At 48.4% G+C, this 13181-nt stretch overlaps 1 protein-coding gene across 1 annotated transcript in view; it reads left to right on the top strand.

Annotated features, from left to right (window-relative positions):
• Positions 1-4881: 4881 nt before the first annotated feature.
• The window catches only part of LOC109915498 (probable voltage-dependent R-type calcium channel subunit alpha-1E), a 148876-nt gene continuing 140576 nt past the window's right edge, over positions 4882-13181 (top strand). Inside the window, exons 1-4 of the mRNA XM_048602005.1 lie at positions 4882-4947; positions 8694-8797; positions 9791-9906; positions 11772-11828. Of these exons, the coding sequence (XP_048457962.1) occupies positions 4882-4947; positions 8694-8797; positions 9791-9906; positions 11772-11828 (343 nt within the window). The remainder of the gene's footprint in view (positions 4948-8693; positions 8798-9790; positions 9907-11771; positions 11829-13181) is intronic.

Genomic DNA, 13181 nt, shown 5'->3' with positions numbered 1-13181 from the left:
GTGTGTGTGTGTGTGTGGGGGGATGGAGAGTGTGTGTGTGTGTGTGGGTTGGCGGGGGATGGAGAGTGTGTGTGTGGGGGAGAGTGTGTGTGTGGGCAGGAGAGTGTGAGTGTTTTGGGCGGGAGAGTGTGTGTGTGATGGGGGGAGAGAGTGTGTGTGGTGTGGTAGAGAGAGTGTGTGTGGTGTGGGGGAGAGAGTGTGTTTGTGTGAGGTGGAGAGTGTGTGTGTGTGTATGTGTGGAGGGGGGAGAGAGTGTGTGGTGTGGGGGAGAGAGTGTGTAAGGAGGAGGGAGAGAGAGTGTGTGTGTGTGTATCGTTGGGGGGGGAGTGGGGAGGGGGCATGGGGGGTGAGAGGGGAAGAGAGAGTGTACGTATGTGTGTGGGGGGTGAAGGTCCCGACCCGAAAAGTCAGCTTTTCTGCTCCTCTGATGCTGCCTGGCCTGCTGTGTTCCTCCAGCTCTACACTGTGTATTCTCAATTTATAGACAGTCAGTCAGTATGGCGTTTTATAAATTCCTACTTTAGAAATAAAACCAGTCTGACTCCAAACTAAAGCATAAACAGATTCTAAACAAGGCCTCACACCAACATGCATTGTCTGACCTAAAATGTCACCTCTTCTTTTCACTGATAAAACCTTTAGTTCTCTCAGGACCATGACTTAAAAGGAATTTGGGGATTTACATAAACATATTAATCAATTAAAACCTTTAACTGACTAAAGATTTACCAGTATCTTAGGTTTGTTTAGTACATCCTCATCAATGGTGTGAACCTTTGATCTTTTACTTATAAATTCTGTGTCTGACACTACCTCTCTCACTAACGTCTGAAGAAGGAGTGAGGCTCTGAAAGCTTGTGTTTTCAAATAAACCTTTTGGACCATAACCTGGTGTCGTGTGATTTCTGACTTCACCTTGCTAGCTTCCACCATTACGACTGAATTCCTGCCTTCCAACTCCAGTCCCTGAGGAGCTGTCCTTAACCCTGATAGGCCAGGACTATGTTCTGGATCCCACTACCTGCCTGATTTGAAGTCACATCCTCCTGTCCCTGACCTTTGACCAAATCTGAAGTACATAGCTTTGGGGTGTGAATACAGCCTGGAACAAGGTGTCCAGAAGGAACAAAGAACAGTGCGGCATAGGAACAGGAAAGGGCACACCATGCCTGCTGACACATAATACCTTTCGGACCTAAAAGCCTTTTGCTTCTACACTGTCTGCATCCCTCTATTCCCTGCCTATTCATGTATCTACGAAGATGCCTCTTAAATGTTGCTGTTGTATCCATGTCCACCACCTCCTCTGGCAGCTCATTCCATGCTCTTATCCACTGTGTTAAAAACTTGCTTCTCATATCTCCTTTAAACTTTCCCCCTTTTACCTTAAACCTATGTTCCCTAGTAATTAACATGTCTAACCTGGGACTCCACTCTATCCGTGCCTGTCATAATTTTGTAAATCTCTATCACGTTGGCCCTCACCCTCTGACGTTCAAGTGAAAACAAGCCAACTTTATCCAGTCTGTCCTCATAGCCAATACCTCCAAACTAGGCAACATCCTGGTAAACCATTTCTCTACCCTCTCCAAAGTCTCCACATCGTTCTGGTAGTGTGGCGACCAGAACTGTACACCATATGCAGCGACAACCTGACTTTCCAAATTTTTATAGTCTACGCTCCAACCAATGAATTCAAGCGTGCCATATGTCTTTTTGACCACCTTATCTACTCGTGTTGCCATTTTCGGGGAACTGTGGCCTTGAATGCATAGATACCTCTGTACGTTGATGCTACGATTTTGGTTTGATTTATTATTGTCACCCTCTGGCGACTGTCTGTGTGGAGTTTGCACATTCTCCCCATGCCTGCGTGGGTTTCCTCTGGGTGCTCCGGTTTCCTCCCACAGTCCAAAGATGTGCAGGCTAGGTGGATTGGCCATGCTAAATTGCCCGTAGTGTTCAGGGATGTGTAGATTAGGTGGGTTATAGGGGGATGGGTCTGGATGGGACACTGAGGGTCGGTGTGGACTTGTTGGGCCAAAGGGCATGTCTCCATACTGTAGGGATTCTCATATTGAAAGCATGATGTACCGAGATACAGTGAGAAGTATTGTTCTGTGTGCTAACCAGACAAATCACACCTTATATAAGTACACCAGGGTGATAGAACAGAATCAGAATGTAGTGTCATAGCTATAGAGAAGGTGCAGAAAGAGATCAACTCTAGTGCATGAGAGGTCTGTTCATAAGTCGGATAACAGCAGGGATGAAGTTGATCTTAAATCTGTTGGTACGTGTTTGCAAATTTTTTTGCCTTCTGCCTGACAGAAGAGGGTGGAAGAGAGTATAACCAGGGTGGGAGAGATCCTTGGCTATGTTGGCTGCTTTCCTGAGGCAGTGGAAGTATAGACAGAATCAACAGAAGGGTTCCGACCCGAAACGTCAACTTTCCTACTCCTCTGATGCTGCCTGGCCTGCTGTGTTCGTCCAGCTCCACACAGCGTTGTCTCTGACTCCAGCATCGGCAGTTGCTACTATCTCCAACAGAAGGAACGCTGTTTTTTGGGTTTTGCCATTTATTATATACTTCCCTCCTGTATTAGATCTTCTATAATGTGTCACCTTGCTTTTATCCAAATTAAACTCCATCTGCCATTTCTCTGCCCGAGTCTCCACCCTATCTATATCCTGTTGTATCTTCTGGCAATCCTTCTCACTATCCGCAGCTCCCCCCAATCGTTGTGTTATCCATAAACTTACTGATCTGATCACCATTTATATATATTACAAACATCAGGGCTCTCAGCACTGATCCCTGCGAAACACCACTGCTCACAGATCTCCAGTCAGAAAAACACTCTTCCACCACTACACTCTTTTTTATGACTAGGCCAGTTCTGTATTCATCTTATCAGCTCACCACGGATCCCATTTGAGGGGCCTTGTCTATACCGTTTGTATCAGCCTGTCATGAGGGACCTTGTAAAAGGCCTTGCTAAAGTTCATATAGGCAACATCCATAAACCCTGCCCTCATCAGTCATCTTTGTCACTTCCTCAAAAAACTCAGTCAAGTTTGTGAGACACGACCTTCCTCGCACAAAGCCATGCTGCCGATTGCTAATAAGTCCATATTTTTCCAACTGTGAATAAAGAAATCCTATCCCTAAGCATTCTTTCCAATAATTTGCCTATCATTGACCTAAGGCTCACCAGCCTGTAATTTCCTGGAGTAGCCCTGTTGCCCTCCTTAAACAAAGGAATAACACTGGCCGTTCTCCAGTCCTCTGGAACCTCTCCTGTGATGAAAGAGGATATAAAGATTTCATACGCGTCCCCAATAATTTCCTCCCCTGCCTCCCTCAGCATTCTGGGACCGATCCCATCAAGTCCTAGGCACTTGTCCACCATCATGCTTTTTAAATCACCCAACACCTCATTTTTATTGACATGTCCCAGAATATCAACATATCCCTCCTTAGACTCACCAGCCACTATGTCCTTCTCCTTCATGACTACTGACGCAAAGTATTCATTAAGTTCTTTCTTGAGTTCTTTCCTGCTATCTTTGTATTCTTCATGGGCTCTGTCTGTCTTCACTTTCCTAAACCTTACATATGCCTTCTGTTTCTTTTTGCTTTTCCAAGGTTCCCAAATCTTGCCATCCTTATCCTTCATTTCAGATGAACGTGCTAGTCCTGAACTCCAAAAAACTTTAAAAGATTCCCATATACCAGATGCAGATTTACCCTCGAACAGCCTGCCCTCAGTCTACATTCCCCAGTTCCTGCTGAATATTGTGGTAGCTAGCCTTCTTCCAATCTAGTACTTTCACCCGAGGATTACTGTTATCCTCATCCATGAGTAACTTAAAACTCACAGAATCGTGGTCAGAGTTCCTGAAATGCACCCCCACTGAAACTTTGATCACCTTCAATCCCCAATACCAGGTCTGGTAGGGCCCCTTCCCATGTTGGACTATTTATACATTGTTGGGAGAAACCATCTAGGACACATCTAACAAATTCCCAAACAACCCGATCCAAGCCCCTGGCGCTAGGCAAGTCCCAGCCAATATGAGGGAAATTAAAATCACCCACTATAACAAACTTGGTGTTTTTACATTTTTCCATAATCAGTCCATGTAACTGTTCGTCTCTCACCTGCTGGCCATTGGGAGGCCTGCAGTACTATCCCATCAAAGTGATTGCACCCTTGCTATCCCTGAGCTGTCCTCATATGGCCCGGCTGGATGAGCCCACCAAGTTGTCCTCCCTCTGTCCCTGAAGTTTGGGCTCCAGCTCATCTTTTCTGAGCCAGAGTTCCCGAAGCTGCAGATCACCCAGACCTCCACCGGGACCCACATTCTAAATCTGCAGCACAAAGTGAGAGACTGAGAACTACACAATAAAGCAACAACAAAAAAGGACACTGTAACAATGAAGAAAATGACACAGCGAGAAACCTGTAATTACTCGGTAAAAAACAAGCTACATAGTAAGTCAGCAACTGCAAGCAACTATGGAGAGAGAAACATTGTTAACCTTTTGAGTCTGGTAAGTGTGGGAAAATGTTTTTTTTAAACTTTTGACAGAGACAGAGGAGGAGGAAGGGGAATAGTTGGTGTAGATGCCCCAGTGCAAATGACAAAGAGAATGTTAATGATGGAGAAAAAGAGATGGACAATGGGTGTAAATTAAGGTGGGGGAGGGAGAGATTTGGTCCTTGCTACTAAGTGCAAAATTAACAAGATACAAACACGACACAACTGAGGAGTGTAACAGAGATGGAGAACAGAATTCTGTGAGGAGGATGACTGGCAAGGTACATGTGTACAAGGGAGCAGCCATTAAGAAAGTGGGCCAGTGTTATAGTGGAAATGCTGAGGCCTTTACTCGAGAGGTTTCGGCATGAGGAGGCTGAGCAGGGAGACAGGGTGAAGCAGGTAAGGGCTCTGAAACTCTACTTTCTTTCTGTCCAGACTGAAGGCAGTAGGGTTGGCAGTTAGGGCAGGGGCATGCTCCTCTTGCAGGATGTGGGAGATCAGGGAGACTTCCAGTTTCCCTGGTGGCTACACCTGCGGAGAAGTGCACCCGACTCCATCTCCTGACAGACCGCGTTAGGGAACAGGAGCTGGAGCTGGATGCACTCAGGATCATTCAGGATGCAGTGAACATCATTGGTAAGAGCAATAGTGAAGTGGTCACTCCTAAGGTGCAGGCTGCAGGGAGCAGGGTGACCACCAGAAGAGGTGAGAGGGGAAGGCAGAGAGTACAGGGTTCCCCTGTGGCCATTTCCCTCAATAACAGGTGTACAGCTGTGGATACTGTTGGGGAGAGGGGGGGACCATTCAGGGGCTAGCACTACCAGTCAGGTCAGTGGCACTGTGACCGGCTCTGAGGCTCAGAGGGAAAGGGTGCAGTCAGACAGCAATACTGACAGGAGACTCAATTGTGACAGGGACAGACAGGAGATTCTGAGGCTGCAGAAGAGACACCAGGATGGTGTGTTATCCCCCGGGTGGGAGGGTCAAGGATGTCTCTGAGCAGTTGCAGAACATTCTGAAGGAGGAGGCTGAACAGCCCGAGGTCATTGTGCACATCAGTATAAATGACATAGACAGACAAAGGGATGGGGTCCTGTGAAACAAGTATAGGGAGTTAGGTAAGATGTTAAAAAGCAGGACCTCAAGGGTAGTCATCTCCAGATTACTCCCAGCGCCACACACCAGTGAGGATAGGAATAGAAAGATAGGCCAGATGAATGCGTGGCTGAGGAGCTGGTGTAGGGGGCAGAGGTTTCAGTTCTCAGATCATTGGGATCTCTTCTGGGATAGAGGTGACCTGTACAAGAGGAACGGGTTGCACTTGAACTGGAGGGGATCCAATATCCTGGTGGGGAAATTTGCCAGTGTTACCCAGGAGGGTTTAAACTAGTTGGGTAGGGTGGGACTCTGAATAAGGGAGGGGCCATCAAGAAATCAGGGGAAAATATATTAACCATGGAGAGCAAGTTTACTATTCAGGATAGCCAGGGGCACAGTAAAGGGAGGGAAAAGGCTATTTAAACAGTTCATCCACTTCACTAACACCTTCCACCCCAACCTTAAGTTCACCTGGACCATCCCTCTCTCCTGTTCCTGGACCTCCCTATTTCCATCTCTGGCAACCACCTGGAAACCGATATCCATTTCAAGCCTACCGACTCCCACAGCTACCTAGAGTACACCTCCTCTCACCCACCTTCCTGCAAAAAGGCCATCCCCTATTCCCAATTCCTTTGCCTCTGCCGCACCTGCTCCCGAGATGAGGCATTCCACTCCCGGACGTCCCAGATATCCTCGTTTTTCAAGGACCACAACTTCCCCCCGACAGTGGTCGAAAACGCCCTCGACCGCGTCTCCCGCATTTCCCACAACTCATCCCTCACACCCCCTCCCCACAATAATAACCAAAACCGAATCCCCCTCGTCCTCACGTACCACCCCACCAACCTCCGGATCCAACCCATCATCCTCAGACACTTCCGCCATCTGCAATCCAACCCCACTACCAAAGACATTTTTCACTCCCCACCCTTATCTGCTTTCCAGAGGGACCACTCTCTCTGTGACTCCCTTGTCCACTCCACACTCCTCACCAGCCCCACCACACCCGGCACTTTTCCCTGCAACCGCAGGAAGTGCTACACCTGCCCCTACACCTCCCCCCTCACCCCCATCCCAGGCTCCAAGAAGACCTTCCACATCAAGCAGATGTTCACCTGCACATCTGCTAATGTGGTATACTGTATCCGCTGTTCCCGATGTGGCCTCCTCCACATCGGGGAAACCAAGCGGAGGCTTGGGGACCGCTTTGCGGAACACCTATGCTCGGTTCGCACTAAACAACTGCACCTCCCAGTTGCGAACCATTTCAACTCCCCTTCCCATTCCTCAGACGACACGTCCATCCTGGGCCTCCTGCAGTACCACAACGATGCCACCCGAAGGTTGCAGGAACAGCACTTCGTATTTCGCTTGGGAACTCTGCAGCCCAATGGTCTCAATGTGGACTTCACAAGCTTCAAAATCTCCCCTCCCCCTACCGCATCCCAAAACCAGCCCAGCTCGTCCCCGCCTCCCTAACCTGTCGTCCCACCTATCCCCTCCTCCCACCTCAAGCCCCACCCCCGTCTCCTACCTACCTTGCCTCATCCCGCCTCCTTGACCTGTCCATCCTCGCTGGACCAACCTATCCCCTCCCTAACTCCCCACCTACACTCACCTTTACTGGCTCCACCCCCGCCTCCTTGACCTGTCTGTCTCCTCTCCAACTATCTTCTCCTTTTTCCATCTTCTATCCGCCTCCCCCTTTCTCCCTATATATTTCAGAATACCCTTCCCCTCCCCCATTTCTGAAGAAGGGTCCTGATCCAAAACGTCAGCTTTCCTGCTCCTCTGATGCTGCTCGGCCTGCTGTGTTCATCCAGCTCTACAATTGTTATCTCAGATTCTCCAGCGTCGGCAGTTCCTACTACCTCTAGTTTAAACGATTGACATATGCTAGCTTCTGCCTAATGGCCCCAAAATTGGCCCTGCTCCAGTTCAGCACCTTAACCTATGAACCTGTCCTATCTTTTTCCATAACTATGTTAAAACTAAGAGAGTTATGGTCACTGGTCCCAAAGTGTTCTCTGATTGGCACTTCAGTCACTTGCCTGACCTCGTTTCCTAAGAGGAGGTCCAGTGTTGCACTCTCCCGAGTAGGGCTCTCGACATATTGATTTAGAAACTTTCTTGGACACATTTGACAAATTCCACTCTGTCCAGGCCTTTTACACCCCGGGTGGCCCAGTCAATACAGGGGAAATTAAACTCTCCAACCAATACTGCTCTGTTATTCCTACAGGTATCTGCAATCTCTCTATGCGTCTGCTCCTCTAGTACCTGCTGGCTATTTGGCGGTCTATAATACAGTCCCAACAGAGTGACCATCCCCTTACTAAGTTCTAACCATATGACCTCATTTGATGGCCCCTTAAGAATATCCTCTCTAAGCACTGTTGTTATGTCCTCCCTTATCAAAAGGGCAACTCCCCCTCCTCACTTACTTGTAATTCGGTCAGGCCTGTAGCTTCTGTATCCTGCAACATTGAGCTGCCAGTCCTGCCCTCACCCTACCCCCTAACCCTGCATTTTCCATGGCTAATCCACTTAGCCTGCACATCCCCGGACACTTCAGCATAGCCAATCCACTTAACCTGCACACCTTTGCACTGTGGGAAGAAACTGACGCAGACACAGGGCAGAATATGCAAACTCCTGAGGGTGGATTTGAACCTGGATCCCTAGCACTGTGAGGCAGCAGTGCTAACCACTGAGCCACCCAGTGGACTAGATGGGTTTTCCCCCAACGATCAACGATCGACGATCAACGATCAACGATTTCATGGTCACCATTAAATTCCTAATTCCAGATATTGATTGACTCCAAATTCCATTACCTGCCTTGGCAGGATTTGAACTGGAGTCCCCGGGACATTACCGGGGTCTCTGGATTGATGGTCTAGTGGTAATACCGCTGGGCCATCACCTCCCCACTATTCCAACAGACCGGGACTCATTATGACCCACTGCCATCCACCTGAGAGACCTGATGAGAGTGCATGGAGGTCAGCTGTAATAGGAGATTTCTTCTCATATTCTTTCAGACAAATGATGCCTTAGGGGCGACGTGGAATTGGCTCTACTTCATCCCACTCATTATCATTGGCTCCTTCTTTGTGTTGAACCTGGTGCTCGGAGTCCTGTCTGGGTAAGTGTGACAGAAATCCCCCCACCCCCTGGGGAGGGAGGGTCAGCCAGGCAGCATGATCCAGCGACACCCATCTGCACCTACAGATCAGGCCTGGCCAGGCAGAAACCCTGTCACTACGGCTTCCTGCACCGTGTGCCAGGGCTTAGAGTTAAACTGAGCCCCAGCTCCGGTGGTGTGCCAGCACAACACACATCCCCAAACAAGATTATCTGACTGATTGTTATTTACAAAGGGAAATCCAGTCTCAGGAGTCGGGTCATATTGTGGGGCAGCACAAATGTGGTCCAGGAATGTTCCACAGGGACAGTGCAGAGGGAGCTTTACTCTTTATCTAACCCCGTGCTGTCCCTGCCCTGGGAGTGTTTGATGGGGGACAGTGTACAGAGAGCTTTACTCTGTATCAAATCCCGTGCTGTCCCTGTCCTGGAAATGTTTGATGTGGGAACAGTGTAGAAGGAGCTGTACACAGTATCTAACTCCATGCCGTCCCTGTCCTGGAAGTGTTTGATGGGGGACAGTGTACAGAGAGCTTTACTCTTTATCTAACCCTGAGCTGTCCCTGCCCTGGGAGTGTTTGATGGGGGATAGTGTACAGAGAGCTTTACTCTGTATCTAACCCTGTGCTGTCCCCGTCCTGAAAGTGTTTGATGGGGGACAGTGTAGAGAGAGCTTTACTCTGTATCTAACTTGAACAAAATAATTGACATTTAATTTGTGAGATTTTCCAGAGGAGTCAAAGACGCGTTCTGAGCTGAACAGCTCAGAAACTGAGCTGAAATTGTGAAGCTGGGTTTAAATACAGGTGGTCAACCTGTGCTCACCATTCACATGTTGGCAAAGCACGGGCCGTTCTGGTGTATGGAGGTTAGTCTCTCGCTGCCTGGCATATTTCCATCTGGTGTAGACATCGTGACAACAGTACAGGAAGGTGTGAGGCTGGGGACTTGTCTGAATGATTTCCCCCTCCCTAACTACCCTCTACTTCTCCAGCGAATTTGCCAAGGAGCGGGAGAGGGTGGAGAACAGGAGGTCGTTCCTGAAGCTGCGCAGGCAGCAGCAAATCGAGCGGGAGCTGAACGGTTACCGAGCGTGGATTGACAAAGCCGGTGAGTGCTGAGTTAGCATGGGCTCACCTGAGCCTCCGTCGCCTTCCCACAGCTGCAACAAAGTGAGCTGCGTGTTCTTGGCAGATTCCAACAAGAGCTGGTTTCACTGAGGACTGCATTATGGAACAAGATCAACCACAGTGCATGGTGCAAATCTCTTGTTTTCTTTATGAGCTTGTGAGAGGCTTTCCCCTAGCTTTGCTCGTGGCCCTTAGCTGATTTTTTTTCATTTCTCCTGAGAATATCTGAAGGGCTCAGAGTGCCAGAACCACGTTCAGAGAGTTCCAAAGGGAACTGTTTGTTGCTGGACGATGTTGCTGAGGGTGGGAAGGACAAAATACTTGCTTTGAATCCCCAGGGGACACAAATATGATCAGATTCCAGTGGTAAGGCACCAGTCTACACAACCCCCACCTCCGAGCCAATTGCCAGCCTCAGTAAACCAGCTCAAACCCTCAAGATCAAACCATAATCCTCATGGTAATGACTCTGACCCTAGTTATCTAGCCTGAGCCATAACTCTAATGATCCAGCAGAGTTTCTAACAGATTAACCATAACCCTAATGATTAGCCAACCCCAACAAACCAAACCCTAACTTGAATGCCTCAGCTCTGAACCTAATCCTGGTGATCTCCAGTCATAATGTCAAATGTTCTAATTACACTGAAGCATCTCTGCATTCTCCTCACAGCTCACCCCCCACCTCCCAACTTTGTGTCATCTGCAGACTTGGAGACATTACAATTAGTTGCACATCTAAATCATTAACATATATTGTTGAATAGCTGGGGCACAAGAACTGCTCCCTGCCACTGGCTGACCCTTGGAAAAAGACCCGCTTTAATGCCAAGATCTGAACACAAAGGATCACACTCAATTCCTGAGACTTGATCCCCCCAACACTCTCAACTGCTCATCGCCCCAAATTAAAATTAAAGCACATGGGGCACTGGGGGGAGTGGACTGGCATGGATAGAGTACTGGTTGGAAGACAGGAAACAAAGTGTAGGAATACTAGTCAGAGACATTACCACTAAGTCACCATTTCCCATTGGGCAGCAGAGTAGCTCAGTGGTTAGCACTGCTGCCTCACAGTGCCAGGGACCCAGGTTCAATTCCACCCTTGGCCGACTGTGTGGAGTTTGCACATTCTCCCCACATCTGCGTGGGTTTCCTCTGGGTGCTCCGGTTTCCTCCCACAGTCCAAAGATGTGCAGGCTAGGTGGATTGGCCATGCTAAATTGCCCATAGTATTCAGGGGTGTGTAGATTAGGTGGGTTATAGGGGGGATGGGTCTGGGTGGGATGCTCTGAGGGTTGGCGTGGACTTGTTGGGCGGAAGGGCCTGTTTCCACACTGTAGGGATTCTATGATCTATGAACTAGGGCCACAGTTTAAGGATATGGGGTAGGCTATTTAGGACTGAGATGAGGAGGAATGTCTTCACCAAGAGAGCGGTGAGCCTGTGGAATTCACTGCCACAGAAAGCAGTTGAGGGCAAAACATTGAACGCTTTCAGGAAGGAGTTACATAGATCTCTTTCACCCTAAGACCTCCAAGGATATGAGGAGAAAGTGAGAGCAGGGGACTGTGTTGGATGATCATATGATCAGGCTCGAATGGCCTACTCCGACTCCAAGTTTCTATGTCTCTAAGTAAATCCTTCAGACATTTCTACTCACCAACTCCCCAGCCCCCTTGATATTGACCCTCTCAAATGAATGCCGATACCTCCACATCAAATCCAAAACCTTAAAATATGTTTTGTCTTTAACGCGCTGTCGGATTGTCAGAATGTGGGATGCTGGGACTCGTTGTGAAGTTTCAGACTAACTGCATCCATCTCCCTTTCTGACCCCAACAGAGGAGGTGATGCTGTTGGAAGAAAATAAAAACGCTGGGGAAAAATCCGCACTGGATGGTAAGACGCTTGTTCTTCTCTGCCTGCTGATACACCGGCCTTTCAACAGAGCCCTCTCCACCCACAGCAAGGCGGGGAGCCCTGCTCCAGCTCTGGCTATCCAGACTCTGCTCTGATTACATTGAGCTCTGGATAATGTGCTTCAACTTCCTGAGCACCTGCAGCCATCTTGAACGGAGCAGTAGAAATTTGAAGCTGCTTATTCACTGTGACAGAAGGGTTTTGGGCTTTGTGCTGTGGAACCTGTTTCTCGATAGCTCAATGGTGCTGGCCAGGGCAGCATTTATTGCCTGTTCCCTAATTGCCCAGCGGGCAGTTAAGAGTCAAACACATTGACGTGGGACTGGAGTCACATGTAGGCCAGACTGGGTAAGGATGACAGATTTCCTTCCCTAAAGGACATTAGTGAACCACATGGGTTTTTATTGCAATCAGCAACAGTCTCATGGTCGTCATTGGACTCTTAATCCCAGATTTTTATTGAATTCACATGCTGTGGTGAGATTTGAACCAGGGTCCCTCGAACATTACCTGGGTTTCTGCATTATTAGTGTAATGATAATACCACGAGCTATTAGTGGTATTCAATTCCACTGCATGCTGTAACAACTGTTATGTTTTGGGATTGTTCCTTTAGTTTAAGACTAAGGGAACGGTACATGTGATCATTTCTGAAGTGTGACTGACAGCAAGCCTGGCAGGTTAGATTGCTGGAGATTAAATGGTTTTACATGGAAGGCATCGCAAGGTGTTTACACTTGGGCCAGTGGCAGGAGCCCAAGAGCCAATGGTGGATAGACTGTGAGGCTCCGAAGCCCAACAAATGTTTGAGAATGTTGTGTGTAAATGGATGTACATTAAACTCTGTTTACTTCCTGGTAAAAGAGTTTTGGCATCTCCTTCAGGAATGTAGGTGTAGCTGGCTGGGCCAGCATTTATTACCCATCCCTAGTTGCCCTTGAGAAGGTGGTGGTGAACTGCTTTCTTGAACCCTCCAGCTCATGTGCTGTAGGTTGACCCATAATGCCCTTAGGGAAGGAATTCCAGGATTTTGACCCAGCGACAGTGAAGGAACGGCGATATATTTCCAAGTCAGGATGGTGAGTGGCCTGGAGGGGAACTTGCAGGGGGTGGTGTTCCCATGTATCTGCTGCCCTTGTCCTTCTCGATGGAAGTGGTCGTGGGTTTGGAAGATGCTGTCTCAGGATCTTTGGTGAATTTCCCAGAATATGATGTACTCTTGTAGCCACTGTACTTATATGGTGGGTCCTGTTCAGTTTAAGGGGGTTTCAGTGATGGTGAGGTGATGGAATGTCAGGAACGATGATTAGATTGTCTCTTGATGGCGATGGT

The sequence above is a fragment of the Rhincodon typus genome, chromosome 10 (assembly GCF_021869965.1).
Source record: "Rhincodon typus isolate 14 chromosome 10, sRhiTyp1.1, whole genome shotgun sequence".
Classification (NCBI taxonomy): Eukaryota; Metazoa; Chordata; class Chondrichthyes; order Orectolobiformes; family Rhincodontidae; genus Rhincodon; species Rhincodon typus.
Note: the sequence above shows the minus strand (reverse complement) of the source record. Positions and strands in the feature narration are given on the sequence as shown.